The following is a 15,404-nucleotide window of genomic DNA, read 5'->3' as shown; positions in this document are numbered from 1 at the left end:
AGGGAGAGTAGGACACACAGGTCTGTTGCTACAGCTCAGCCACACTTCACCAGCCAATCACATCCCTACTAGCTTCTCCATCCATGATGTGCCCTGTACTTCTCTTCTATCCTACTTTTCCTCTACCTGTTCTCATGTCCATAGTTCCATGGTAATATTACTGGGATTCAATTAAAAGTCTTATTTCATCTATAGTGTAAAATTATTGCTTCTGGTTTGGAATTTACAATCAGTCCCTTTATTTCTACCTTTGTTACACCTGGACTATATTTCCACCCCACCCCACCCCACACACTCAGGGTTCCATACGCTCTCCCCGGCTGCCTCCCTGCCTTACTTTCATGACATTAAACAGTCCCTCCTGTCCAAGGCTGTCTTGGCCCCTGAAGAAGTCATGCTCAGGGTAGGTGCGAGCGATGTCCCGCCGAATCAGCTTCTCACATGGGGATGACATCCTGAGAAGATCGGCATACTGCTTCTTCACTGGCATGTCAGTGGCATTACACAGCATCTGCCATACCATGGCTCTAAAGGGATGAGGGATCCCCTTCCGGATTAGCTCCTATGTGGTAGACATGGAAGTACATTTTATACAACACAGCAAGTAGGAGAAAGTGTCATGGGCACAGGTTATACGTTCACAGCTATATTATTAATAAGTAACACTATAAAGCAGAGCAATATAAGAGTACGATATAAATTCACATCCTATGAGCAAATCATTAACATGGATTCTCATCTGTCTGTGCAGTGATCCAATGCTACAACATGAAGACAATTGTTAATCATTGCCAGCAGTGAACCAGATTACCCTGCCATGTTATATACCCCAGCAGGTGCACACTCTCTTCCCTCTACAAGGGTGCAACCGAGACATGTCCAGCCAACAAAGACCACCACCCTGTCTCTCACACACCTTCAGTAGCTTCTCCTTCCTCCTGGTCCATTCCTCCCAGTGAGTGATAATACGGCCCCATAGCTCGCAGCTATCCTGGTCCAGAGGGGGTGGCCCCGGGGAGGTGACGCTGGTCCTGCAGGATCCAGTAACGCTGCGTAAGGACTTGGAGTCTGCTTCCAAAAGCCTGAGACACACAACAGGAAAGACTTGTACATCGGGTAGTTGTAACCAGTGGCAACAAGATTCCAGATTCTAGTTCTCCAGATATTCATTCCATATCCCATAGTTTCATAGGACACATAATTCAGCTTTTCTAGTTTGAAACATATCATGCTGTAAAACTCTGGCGGGTGAGCAGATATGGCCGCTTTTATCTGTCATTTATAAATGGCACAATGTATACAGCATGATATTTGTAAGTCATAATGGGCTCAAAACAGCCAAGCATATAAATCCTATATAGTATATTTGATAGCATAAAATGATGCAAAAGGTGAAAAACCTCACCAATGTCATCCTCTGTCCTAAATAGTGTGTGTGTGTATATATGTGTATATATATATATATATATATATATATATATATATATATATACACACATATATACATATATATATACATATATATACATATATATACATACACATACATATACACACACTGCTCAAAAAAATAAGGGGGAACACTGAAATAACACATCCTAGATCTGAATGAATGAAATATTATTATTAATTACTTTGTTCTTTACATAGTTGAATGTGCCGACAACAAAATCACACAAAAATTATCAATGGAAATCAAAGTTATTAACCCATGGAGGTCTGGATTTGGAGTCACCCTCAAAATTAAAGTGGAAAAACACACTACAGGCTGATCCAACTTTGATGTAATGTCCTTAAAACAAGTCAAAATGAGGCTCAGTAGTGTATGTGGCCTCCACGTGCCTGTATGACCTCCCTACAACCCACACAAGTGGCTCAGGTAGTGCAGCTCATCCAGGATGGCACATCAATGCGAGCTGTGGCAAGAAGGTTTGCGGTGTCTGTCAGCGTAGTGTCCAGAGTATGGAGGTGCTACCAGGAGACAGGCCAGTACATTAGGAGACGTGGAGGAGGCCAACAACCCAGCAGCAGGACCGCTACCTCCGCTTTTGTGCAAAGAGGAACAGGAGGAGTACTGCCAGAGCCCTGCAAAATGACCTCCAGCAAGCCACAAATGTGCATGTGTCTACTCAAACGATCAGAAACAGACTCCATGAGGGTGGTATGAGGGCCCGACACCCGCAGGTGGGGGTTGTGCTTACAGCCCAACACCGTGCAGGACGTTTAGCATTTGCCAGAGAACATCAAGATTGGCAAATTCGCCACTGGCGCCCTGTGCTCTTCCCAGATGAAAGCAGGTTTCCACTGAGCACATGTGACAGACGTGACAGAGTATGGAGACACCAAGGAGAACGTTGTGCTGCCTGCAACATCCTCCAGCATGACCAGTTTGGCAGTGGGTCAGTAATGGTGTGGGGTGGCATTTCTTTGGGGGGCCGCACAGCCCTCCATGTGCTTGCCAGAGGTAGCCTGACTGCCATTAGGTACCGAGATGAGATCCTCAGACCCCTTGTGGGACCATATGCTGGTGCGGTTGGCCCTGGGTTCCTCCTAATGCAAGACAATGCTAGACCTCATGTGGCTGGAGTGTGTCAGCAGTTCCTGCAAGACGAAGGCATTGATGCTATGGACTGGCCCGCCCGTTCCCCAGACCTGAATCCAATTGAGCACATCTGGGACATCAAGTCTCGCTCCATCCACCAACGCCACGTTGCACCACAGACTGTCCAGGAGTTGGCGGATGCTTTAGTCCAGGTCTGGGAGGAGATCCCTCAGGAGACCATCCGCCACCTCATCAGGAGCATGCCCAGGCGTTGTAGAGAGGTCATACGGGCACGAGGAGGCCACAGACACTACTGAGCCTCATTTTGACTTGTTTTAAGGACATTACATCAAAGTTGGATCAGCCTGTAGTGTGTTTTTCCACTTTAATTTTGAGGGTGACTCCAAATCCAGACCTCCATGGGTTAATAAATTTGATTTCCATTGATAATTTTTGTGTGATTTTTTTTTTTTCCATCAATAGTATTTATTGTGCAGGAAAAGAAATATCACATTTATGGGGTACAAAACAAAAATAGAGGGGGTTATAACACAGTACATTGCACTGATGGGGTATGAGAGGAGCTTATAGGGTAGAGGGGGGGGGGGGGGAAGAGAAGGTGGAGAGGGGGGAGGGAGGGGGGGGGGGGGGAGGGAGGAGCGTCCAGACTTAGGGAAAAGGATAATTCAACAGCAGTGAGCATGCGGGGGACGACAAGAACATAAACGGTATAATCAGCAACACAAAATAACAGTGAAGTCATTGGTATCATTTAGCATATAGAGAAGAGGAAAATGCCCCGAAACCTTCGAGAGAGCGGGAATGGGGTTAGCGTAGTTGTTTCTAGGAGGGGTTAGGAAGTTCCGTTGAGCTACAGGGGGAGAGGGTATCTGTGGATGACTTATGGAAGTAGTGAGAGCCTTCTTTCGAGGACACGAAGAGGAGCCATGGGGACCAGTTGGATTTGAGGGGGGGTGGGCTAGAGGTTGGGGGGTTAAATTCTGTTTCCATGAGAAAGTGATGGTTTATCTTGTGGATCGCCTTAATCAGGGTGGGGGGTGATGACTGTTTCCACAGCTGAGCCAGATTGGCCCGAGCGGCTATTAAAATGTGACCTAGAACGTATCTGGCATGAGGAGGAACTGAGGGAGGGAATATATGGAACAGTGCAATAGTCGGATCAGGTGTGATATTGATGGAAAGGACCTTATTTATCAAGTCGAATATTTCTGACCAGTAGCTGGCGATTACGGGGCATTTCCAGAAGATATGGAAGATGTGGCCTATCGAGCCACACTGTCTCCAACATTTATTACTTTGGGAAGGCCAGAATTTATGAAGTCGGTCAGGGGTAAGGTACATTCTATTAATTAGTTTTATATGCATTTCCGTGTGGTTTAAACATTTGGACATGGAATACGAGGATAGGAAGGTACGTCGCCAGTCGTTTGGAGACAGGGTCTTACCTAGGTCTTGTTCCCATTTCATGTGCGCATTGGGTTTGGAGAGAGAAGGGGATATGAGAAGTTTGTACCAGTATGTGATGTCCCCTTTAGTTGTAGTTAGGGCAAGGCGAGAGAAGAGTGTGGATGAGGTCGCGTGTAGGGTTAAGTAGGAAGGGGGAATTGATCTCCACCAATGAGCGATTTGCATATAGTGAAAGTACTCTGAGGTTGGTAAGGGAAAGCGTGACCTAAGATCTGAGAAGGAAGACAAAACTACTCCATCTAGTAGGTCAGCTAGTAGAAGGATGCCTGCTTGTTTCCATTTGGATAGGTCAAGGTGAGGTATCATCAGTACTAATGAGGAAATGGAGATCTGCGGAATATTGGAGATGAGGGAGGGGAAGGAGGTGGACAGTTTGTCCCACGAGCGAAGTGTAGCTTGAGTGGATGGAAGGAGATTTATCGAGATAGGACGGAGCGGTTTAGGGATGCGGAAAAGGTCGGCTAATGGGATTGTTTTAGCTCGTGCTTGTTCTAGCTCAACCCAATTCGATTGAGGGTGGGTTTTGAAGTAATGCTTAGTGGAGGCCAAGAGGGAGGCTTCGTGGTACAGGGAAATGTTGGGAAGATTAAGTCCTCCGAATTCTCTTGGCAAAACCATTCTAGATAGGGCCATTAGAGGGGGTTTTGAGGCCCAGATGTACCGAGACATAACTTTGGTGCAGGCTTGGAGTGTCTTTTTTGGGAATGGATATGGGATTGTGCGGAATAGATACATTAACTTGGGGAGCAGGGACATTTTAAATGCTGCCATGCGTCCTAGCCAGGAGACCTCGTAGGTTGCCCAGGATTTTGTAAGGGTGCCCAGCGTCTCAACTAGGGGAGAGAGGTTGGCAGAAAAAATATCAGTAGAGGAGACAGGGATATGGATACCGAGATATTTTAAAGTGGATTTCCTCCAGTTATATGGGTAGGAAATTTGGAGAGCTGGCAGAGACTGGGTTAGATTGAAGGGGAGGGCGTCCGTCTTGGTCGTGTTAAGTTTATAATAAGATGCTAGGCTATAGGCGTCCAGAGTAGAGTGGATGAGGGGTAGGGATGAGGAGGGGTTGGAAATGAAGAGAAGAACGTCGTCAGCAAATAGGCTCAGTTTGTGAGAGGATGTTCCCCTCTGTAGAGCCGGGATGAGTGGGTTATCGCGTATTGAAATTGCAAGGGGTTCGATTGAAAGAACAAATATTAGAGGGGAAAGGGGGCAACCTTGTCTAGTGCCGTTAGTGATGCCGAAAGGTTCAGATAGGAAGCCACCGTTGAACACCCGGGCTGAAGGAGAGCTGTAGAGTGCCAAGATAGAGGTTAAGATACGGTCTCTGAAACCAAACCTGCGAAGAGCTTCCTGCATGTATTTCCAATTCAATCTGTCAAAGGCCTTCTCCGCATCTAATGACAACAAGAGAAGGCCCTGGTCTCCATCTAAGGAGTCTATTAAGTTAAAAACTCTTCGCGTGTTGTCAGATGCCTGTCTTCCTGGTACGAAGCCAGTTTGGTCCGGGTGTATCAATAGTGGGAGGTAGTTGTTAATTCGTGTCGCTATAATTTTGGCGTATAGTTTAATGTCACAATTTAGTAATGCGATGGGACGATAGTTATGAACAAAGGCGGGGTCCTTTCCGGGTTTTGGAATAGTGACGATACGGGCTTCTAGCAGTTCAGCGGGGAGTGAACCTAGGTCTGAAAATGTATTGAAGAGGGCCGTCATGAGGGAAGAGAGGTCGTCGTGGAAGGAAGAGTAAAAGTCAGAGATAAAACCGTCCGGGCCGGGGGCCTTATTTCTGGGAGAGGATTTAATAGCTGCTGAGACTTCCTCCTCAGTCCAAGGGGCATTAAGCGTAGATAATTGTTCGTGGGTGAGTGCCGGGAAAGATAGATTATCTAGAAAGGAGGAAATAGAAAGGGGAGTGGGTTGAGGAGTAGAGGGGTCGGATTCTAGATTATAAAGTTTAGCATAGTATTGAGCAAATTGGTTAGTTATGTCTTTAGGGTTCAGTATTTTTTGTTTGGAGGGGGAGTGGATACACTTAATCCTGTTCCTAGCTTGCTGTGCTCGTAATTTGCGGGCCAGCATTTTTCCAGCTTTATTGCCTAGGAGGTAAAATTTGTGGCGTAATTTATTTAGAGCTACTTGGGTGCGGGCAAGTAGAAGTTTCTGGAGTTGACCTCGAATGTTAGAAATTTCATTTTTAAGAGTTTTAGAGGGTTGGGCTAGATTACGAGATTCGAGGGTTAGTAACTCAGATTCTAGTTTCTCTTGCTTTAGACGGGCCTGTTTTTTAAGTGTAGCACCGGCTTGAATGGCAGCGCCTCGGATAACCGCCTTGAGGGCACACCAGTGGTTGATGGGGGAGGTGTCTTGAGGGGAGTTAGTGGCAAGATAAGAGGCAACAGAATCAGAGATAATTTTTCTTGATACAGGGTTATTCAGCAGGTATGGGAATAATCTCCACTGATGGGGGGGGGTTGTGAAGATCATGCAGTTTCCATTTCCAGAGGATTGGGGCGTGATCCGACCAGGTAATAGGCAAAATATCTACTTCCCTAGTCCTCTGGAGGGACCATTTGTCGCAGAGGATCAGGTCTATTCTGGAGTATGTATTATGGACCAGGGAGTGAAATGTGTAGCCTCTTCCCGAGGGATTGGAGACTCTCCAGACATCGTAGAGGTCGAATTCTGTGAGCAGATTGCGGAACGCTAAGGAAGGGCCTGAGAGAGTGGGAGGAGTAGATTGGGAGAGATGGCGGGATTTATCCAATTTAGGGTCTGGGACTAGATTAAAGTCCCCAAGAACCACTAGGGAGCCCTTTGTCGAGTTGCGTATGGTGAGGAATAGTTTACGTAGGAATGTGATTTGGTTGGAATTGGGCGCATACAGGGATACTAGTGTGACGGGTTTATTTTCCAGGAGGCCGGTAAGGATAAGGTATCTACCGCTTTTATCTGAGATTTGGGTATGTAGGGTAAAGGAGACATTTTTATTAAATAGGATAGCCACTCCATTTCTTTTAAACGGACCGTTGGCGTAGAATCCCAAGGGGAAGTTATTATTCTTAAAGAGGGGGGGGTTATTAGAGGAGAAGTGGGTTTCTTGTAATGCCACCACGTCTGCTCTTTGTTGGTGAAAAAATGATAGGGCCAGTCTGCGTTTATTTGGCGAGTTCAGACCCTTGACGTTAAGAGAAATAAGGTTCAACATTGGGACCGGAAACAAGGAGTGATAGGCTCGGGACTATAGGGAATCTGATTGGAGGGCATATGCCTGGTACCAAGATTTAGCGATGATGTGGGATATGTGTAGAGTTTGGAGCTCGGGGAGGGGGGGGGGAATGGGGGAACGGCAAGAGGAAGGACAGCAACTGGGGAATAGGAGGTGAAAAACAAGAAAGAAAAAAGGTCCGGTATATTGGACCTGCATGACTACTGCAGGGAGTGGGTAGAAAGGGTCGGGGGTTAGCAGTAGTGCAAAAAGTGGTGGAGGCGGGCCGGAGAGGCTTGCACCGCCACTCTAAAACAACTATAGAACGAGGGTGAAAACACACATATAAACGTAATAATCCTCACTAATCAGCGGATGTAAACGGCAGGGGTCAAACAGGTAATTAACATGAACGTAAAAGAAATCAGAACTTAGACCCATAACGTAGCCGTCATCGAGATATTTGGTGAGAGAGTTAACCTGTAACTAGCAGGGTAGAAAAGAAGACATGTAGACAGGCAAATAATGGCATAAGAATGTTGATAACCTAGGTATGTAAGATACCTTTCTCTCCCACAAAGGAGGGAGAGGGGTCTACATTCTCCCCGAGCCGGAGGAGTCGGCTAGGGGAGGGTGAGGGAGCCTGTTGTATCGGTCCAGGGAGTTATTCGGTCGCCCAGTCTTGGCGGACAGCAGAGGCACGGGACGAAGTGGACGGCTTCTGAATAGAAATGTCCCAGTCCAGTAATAGTTTCACCCCTGCATCCAGTGAGGAGATGATATAGGTCGAATCTTCGTGGGTGATTATCAATTTGACTGGGAAACCCCAGCGGTAGTGGATATCGTGTGACCTTAGGGCAAGGGTGATAGGAGTGAAGGCCCGTCTCTTTGCTATGGTGACTGCAGAAAAGTCTTGAAAAATTTGGAGGCCTCCTAAGATGTCGGAGTTCTTGAATTCCCTGGCTGCCCTCATGATACGTTCCTTGATTGGAAAGAAGTGGATCCGGAGGAGAGTATCCTTAGGGAGGTCGGATGAGACAGTGCGTGGTCTGGGCAATCTGTGAATACGGTCGATCAAAAGTTCTGAAGCTGCCGCATTTGGAAGGAGTTTTTTGAATAAAGCTGTAGCGTAAGATTCCAGTTCGGAGTTGGATACTGAGTCTGGGATGCCTCTGATCTTGACGTTGTTCCGTCGTGATCTGTCCTCCATATCTGCCATCTTAGACTTAAATTGGTCCAGATCTTGCTGTTGGCGATCATGGGATGCGAGTAGATCGTTGTGGGAGGCGACCAATTCCTCCATCTTGCGTTCTATGTGGTCTGTGCGATCCCCGAGTGCCACCAGTTCTGTCTTGACCTCCCGGACCGCTGAAGTAAGGTCCTTAGAGAGTTCCGACTTAAAGGCCGATAGGATCTGACAGAGGGCTCTCACCGTCAGAGGGGCGTCTGATTCACAATCTACTCCTGACCCTGAAAGGGCGGAGGACAGGGCAACAGAGCTCATATGGTCTGGTACAGGGGGGGGAGAGGAGGTGATTTGTAGGGGGGAGATTTGGGGGGGTTTCTGAGTGGGAAAGGATAGCTTGGGCGGGATTATATCCTTGGCTTTTTTAGGGGCCATTCTGTAGCCCGGGACATATGAGGGGGGTACTAGAGGGAGGAGATCTGGATCAGGACCGAACAACAGGCACTAAGGAAACAGGAAAACTCAGTCACGATAAAGCCACATGTGTGTTATTCAGGCAAACATGAGTGGCGGTGGGCTGCTTCAGGAGCTCCTACATTCCGCAGTAGTTGGTGGTGTCGGGCACTTAGGACCAAAAGCCGTCAGTTGTGGAGATAGAGTCGGGGTGGAGTGAGGGGACCCGCTCCCGAGACGGAGAGTTAGGCTGCTCCACTGCAGCGGGGGAGCTCCCGGACGGAGGGCTGCGGGTAATATATCTTCTCAGATTTATGTGATCCAGGAGGGAACACAGGGGTAAATGGTTCGCCCGGGTTAACTTCGTGGGTGCCGTCAGTTAGTGGGTTGCTCGGACAGGTGAGGCGGTTCTGGTAGGCTTAGGGTATGACCCGTCTGATAGCGGGCAGGCTTACACTTAGGTTTAGGCCCAATGGACCGCAGGTGCCAGGAGAAGCGGGTAAGAGTGGGGAGCGGCAGCTGTGCGGCAGGCTGGTGGTCGTCTCAGAGGCCTATGTCGAGGTGTCACAGAGGGAGAGGTTCAGGGCACCAGAAGGGCGGAGGGCCAGAGGCTAAGGGCCGCTTAGACGGCTGGGCAGGAGGGCCGTGACGTTTGGCTCCTGTTATGTGGGTCCCGGATATCGGGGCACCCAGGTGTTTATGCAGGGGAGCAGTGGGTAGGGTGGAGAGGCGAGCAGGGTAGATTGCCCTAGGCCGCAGCTCGTCTGGGCTCTCACCTGTCCTTAAGATGGCCGCCGGCGCCGGGAGGTCTGGATGGGCTGTCCGGGTGGACTGTCTTCCCGGCTGCAGCCGCAGCTTGTTCTCGGTCTTGTGGTGGGTAGCGGGGGAGCCGCAGGCAGGGAGGATCGCAGGTGAGGATCCGAGGGAAGGAGGAGGCTCTCCAGGACCCGTGTGCGGCTCGTCCCGCTTCCGGAGCTCGAGGGCCAGCCGGCCCGAAACTCGAGGCCCCGGCTTGTGGTGCAGGAGAAGGCCGCTGGCTGCGGTCAGCGGGAACGGTCTCCGGACGCCGGCTTTTTCTGCAGGGATCAGACCTCAGTAGTGAGTAGGTCTTCTGGGGAGAGATATAGGCTGGGGTCTCCACTGATTAGCGTTGTAGGGCTAATCTAGCAGGAGCTCGTGATGAAGCACGTCTGCTCCCTGTAGCGTCCAGGCCACGCCCCCCAATTTTTGTGTGATTTTGTTGTCAGCACATTCAACTATGTAAAGAACAAAGTATTTAATAAGAATATTTCATTCATTCATATCTGGGATGTGTTATTTTAGTGTTCCCTTTATTTTTTTGTGCAGTGTGTATGTGTGTGTATATATATCTCACATAGAATAGGAATCAGTTTTGGAGTGCAGTGATATATGCAAGATGCTATTGACTGGACCTTGTTTTAATTGTGGTGTTTTTAAGTGGGAATGGTTGGAGCACGGACATCACTGGTAAATGGTTTAATGGACACCAGGAAAATATTTTTATTATTTTATGTTTAATATATAAATATTAACTACTTAAAGTACTGGCTACAAGCCATCCTGTTACAGTGTTAGCAAACAGCATGACATAAATGGACATATATGATCTGGCCTGCACTGCTAGTACACACACACACACACACACACACACACACACACACACATTGAGTATCCCATATACAAATATTCAGAAATACTGAATTTTTTTTGTGAGATAGTGAAACCTTTGTTTTCTGATGGCTTCATGTACACAAACTTTGTTTAATACAGAAAGTTATTAAAAATATTGTATTAAATGACCTTCAGGCTGTGTGTATAAGGTGTATATGAGACATAAATGCATTATGTGCTTAGACTTAGGTCCCATCGCCATGATATCTCATTATGGTATGCAATTATTCCAAAATACGGAAAAATTCGATATCCAAAATACTTCTGGTCCCAAGCATTTTGGATAAGGGATACTCAACCTGTATATTATTTTATATACACACACACACAAACACTATCTGGTCATGCTATAAATGAGTGGTATATATTTCGACTTTAATGAGAAATGAAGTAAACTGTAACAAAACCCATCCTGCAGCATTCGTGCCGGCCAGCGTGTCTGAATAGGGGCATTGTACAACGAATGAAAGCTGCCTGGCATCGCTCTCTGTACAGCATTGTCCTGCAGAGACTCTCAGCTGACTCTCCCAGACACACACAGCAATGGGGCTCCCAGCACATTATAATGAGCCCTGTACAGAGCCCATCAAATGCTGCCGAGACAGCAGGCCAGGGTATGCCATGATCATAGTACTGGGGTCATTCATATAGTAATCCACAGCGGCGTTTAAGTTGTACATTGTTAAAACGTTAATACTGATCTATGGCAAGGAGAGGTCAGCAATTAAACTTTGTTAGGAATTAGTGAAACTTATAAACATCCATAAACATACATTACAGTACGGGTGACACCAAATAATCACAATAGGCACTACAACAAATATATGTGTACTACTGATCCCACTGTGATTAAGCAACAGTTATCCCAAGCAGACTCAGACTACGCCACATGCTTCTCAAGACCATTTTGTAAGATGTTTTCGAGAGTGTTAATTACATTAAATCTCCATCTTTTGCGAATTTTACGGGAAAAAAAAAGACTAGTAAAGAGCAACTTACTTTACCTATGTATACATACAAGCGTCTTTTCTCCAAAATCCCCATCACTCCCCAACAGTACAGCTCAGATTTACCCTCCCTGGACCCTGCACTTCTAAGGAGGTTCCCAAGTGCAACACTCCTCTTATTTTCAGAATGAGCTTGTGTGGGTTGTGAGGTCACTGGAGACTGGTTTATGGAGGCCCTGGCTTGTCCAATCAGCAGCCTGGACACCTTGTGCATGACCTGTTTCCTTCTAAAAGTCTTCGAACGCACCAGTCTGGAAACTAGACAATGGGGGAAATGTATAAAATCTTCTAAAGAGTGTATAAGTGGATAGGTTTCCCATAGCCACCAATCAGCTCCTAGCTAGCATTTATTAAGCACATTCTATAAAATTATAGGTAAACACTGATTTGTTGTTATGGGAAACTTCTCAACTCTAGAAGGTTTGATACATGTCCCCCAGTGCATGGCTGATCAAGGCGTGAGTGATACCATAACCGGGGTCCAAACAGCACAAGTTACAGTCCCAGATAACAGCATGTTACTTACTTATGTTACATTACTGGACAGGCTTCTGTTTGTGGGACTTGTAACCATGGCGGCTAGGACTTGCCCACCCAATAGGGACAGAGATGGCCTGAGGCCACATGACCGAGGCTCTCCTGCAGAATAGGCACCTGCTGTTCATGCATCGCCCTATGGTCCTATCACAAAATGCAGCCATGTGTACCTGTTCTGTTCCTCCAGCTTGTTGAGCAGCTCCAGCTCATCTGGGCTAAGGTTCTCCGAGTCCGAGGGTGAGACACTCACAGTCGCCGATAGGGATGAATCATCGGGACTAAGGGCCGGGCTGGCCATGTCTGTGGGACAGAGGGGGGCCAGAGTGCTCATCTGAAAGCACAGGAAAGTCAGTAGCTTGAGGAGGAGAACAGGAGGGAGAGGGGTGATACACTGGGGAAGAGTGAGTGACAATAAGTATGCAGCATGTGTGAGCTGACTATTAAGACCTAAGAGCGTTCTACAGGTCCTCTCAGAAATGAATGAAGACAACAAAGTTGGGGGTCTATGTACTAAACCCTGGAGACATGTAAAGTGGACGGAGAAAAAGTACCGGCCAATCAGCTCCTAACTGCCATGTAACAGGCTATGTTTGAAAAATGAGTTAGGAGCTGATTGGTTGATACTTTATCTCCATCCAAGGCTTAGTACACAGACCCCTTAATACACAATTTGGCAAGTGTTGCATGATAAACAATTTTAAAACGTAACATAACCACGGATTGCATTTGGAGTGACTAAATACTGGGTCCAGCGGCAAAAATACAACCACATTCAGATTGCAGATGGTGCACACCATCTTATTTCCCTTACAGTGTACCTGTCCCTTACACTCAGTGACAGCCATCAATTTGTAGGATGCACCAATAACCAGCCTGTCCAGTCTCTGGGATCTAGTAATACGGACGCAAGAGCTGAAACACCACATGCTCATACATGTTGGTTTAGCCCATAAAATGGCTGCCTCCGCAGGAAGTAGGTGACAGATAGTGTCATGAAGCCCCTATGAGAGTAAGCTATTCTAAGACACACAGGTTTGTTGGACATATAGTAAATCTTTAGTCACTAAAGCATTGGTAATCCTGGTTCCAGGGTATTTATCCTGAGAAATGGGATAATATATAGTTATAGGTAGACAGTGAAGGGCTGATGACTAGATGGTGCGATATACATACGTGGGCTGATAGGTAGTGATATACATATGTGGGCTGATGACTGGATAGAATGATATACATGCATGGCCTGATGACTAGATTGGGTCATATATATACATGGGCTGATGACTGGATAGAATGATATATATACACATGGGCTGGTGACTAGATGGTGTGTCATATACATATGTGGGCTGATAGGTAGTGATACACATGCGTGGGCTGATAAGTAGTGATATACATGCATAGGCGATGACTGGATAGAATGATATACATACATGGGCTGGTGACTAGATGGTGTGTCATATACATATGTGGGCTGATAGGTAGTGATACACATGCGTGGGCTGGTAGGTAGTGATATACATGCATGGGTGATGACTGGATAGAATGATATACATACATGGGCTGATGACTAGGCAGAGTGGTATACATACATGTGCTGATGACTAAGTAAAGTGGTATACATACATACATACATGTGCTGATGACTAGGTAGAGTGGTATACATACATGTGCTGATGACTAAGTAGAGTGGTATACATACATGTGCTGATGACTAGAGTGGTATACATACATGTGCTGATGACTAGAGTGGTATACATACATGTGCTGATGACTAGGTAGAGTGGTATACATACATGTGCTGATGACTAGGTAGAGTGGTATACATACATGGGCTGATGACTAGGTAGAGTGGTATACATACATGGGCTGATGACTAAGTAGAGTGGTATACATACATGTGCTGATGGCTAGGTAGAATGATATACATATGTGGGCTGATGACTGGATAGAATGAAACACATGCATAGGCTGATGACTGGATAGAATGATATACATACGTGTGCCGATGACTAGATGATGTGATATAGGCAGTGACAAACATACATGGGCTTATAGGTAGTGATATACATACGTGGGGTGATGACTGGATAGAATGATATATATACACATGGGCTGGTGACTAGGTATAGTGGTTTAGATACATGGGCTGATGACTAAGTTAGGGGGGATAAACAGAGGTGGGTTTTGAAGAACAAATGAAACACACAAAAGTAACACATATATACTGTACATGTCACGTCAATCATAAATGAGATTAATAATGCAGTATTTTTGGTTAAAAACATTAAAGTTAAAATGAATGAAGAGTGTGGTACTTGGCTGTAAGTAGTGTAGGCGGGTATATTACAGCAGGTCACCTCTTTACTATTTCCAAAGTGCGCATTAGCAGGAGCCTCACCGCCCAGCGAGATGGTGCAGATATGGCAAAATTATAGTGTTTTCAAAAAGCAGAGAGCGGTGCGCGGCGCCCATTCCTGCACCAGCCCTGTACCTGATGTGCCAACACTGTACATACGTAGATAACCCCCTGGCACACTACAGGCTCACAGCTCAGCCTCTGAGGATAGTATATACAGGAGAGACATTGAGAGGTGGGAGAGGGGTGCAGTGGAATTAAATTAGGGGGAGGAGGAAGGCCGGGGGAGGGGGGTCACAGAGAGATGGAGGCAGACCCTGCAGACAGGTCAGGGGTGGGCTAGGGACAGCATGGCGTCAGAGGCAGACCATGATGTCACTAGAGCGCAGGATGCTGATGTATGATGGGAGACACAATGGGGACAACCACACAGACACATAATCGCAGTGACACACCCTCTGCGCGCGTCTGCCAGCAGGCTGTGACGTCAGGCACCCAAGACCTCACACGAAAAGCCCGTGTTACGTCATACACCAGCTAGTTGATACAATAACACGTATTATGCAGTGCGCTCTCCGTTCCTCACCTCGGGCCCCAGACCCCCGGCGCTGTCACGCAGCTCCTCCCTCCCCGGGGCTCGACAGGACCGAACGGTGGAGGAATCAGACAAACGGCATTTCCCCGCCTCGTTCCTACGTCACACCAGACGCAGCCAACCGCAGTGCGGCGTTCAGCAGAGTGACATCAGCCGCGGCTAATCAGGGAACAAGCCGGTGACAGCGGGGCGGGACTAGTTGCAACTGCTATGGAATGAAGGTACAGCGAATCCGATCGTAGGCAAAAGAAACGTGGCCAATCGGCGAGCCCGGAAAATGACAGGAGGGTGGGACTAGATAAAGGTGTGGCTATTTGCGAAAGAAGGCAGAGCCACAACA

At 47.1% G+C, this 15,404-nt stretch overlaps 1 protein-coding gene across 5 annotated transcripts in view; it reads right to left on the bottom strand.

Annotated features, from left to right (window-relative positions):
- EVI5L (ecotropic viral integration site 5 like) overlaps positions 1 to 15,162 on the bottom strand; it is a 51,876-nt gene extending 36,714 nt beyond the window's left edge. For 2 of the 5 annotated variants that reach the window (XM_063931676.1, XM_063931680.1), the window contains exons 1-4: positions 15,056 to 15,162; positions 12,284 to 12,444; positions 917 to 1,082; positions 338 to 562 (exon numbers count right to left, since the gene is read on the bottom strand). In XM_063931676.1, the coding sequence (XP_063787746.1) occupies positions 338 to 562; positions 917 to 1,082; positions 12,284 to 12,444 (552 nt within the window). In that variant the 5' untranslated portion in view covers positions 15,056 to 15,162. Of the gene's footprint in view, positions 1 to 337; positions 563 to 916; positions 1,083 to 12,283; positions 12,505 to 14,470; positions 14,494 to 14,604; positions 14,628 to 15,055 lie in introns of those variants that run through there. The other 3 variants (XM_063931677.1, XM_063931678.1, XM_063931679.1) reach the window with 3 other exon arrangements.
- Positions 15,163 to 15,404: the final 242 nt, after the last annotated feature.

This window comes from Pseudophryne corroboree, chromosome 6, assembly GCF_028390025.1.
Source record: "Pseudophryne corroboree isolate aPseCor3 chromosome 6, aPseCor3.hap2, whole genome shotgun sequence".
Classification (NCBI taxonomy): domain Eukaryota; kingdom Metazoa; phylum Chordata; class Amphibia; order Anura; family Myobatrachidae; genus Pseudophryne; species Pseudophryne corroboree.
The sequence above is the reverse complement of the archived record's forward strand: the minus strand, read 5'-3'. Positions and strand labels throughout refer to the sequence as shown.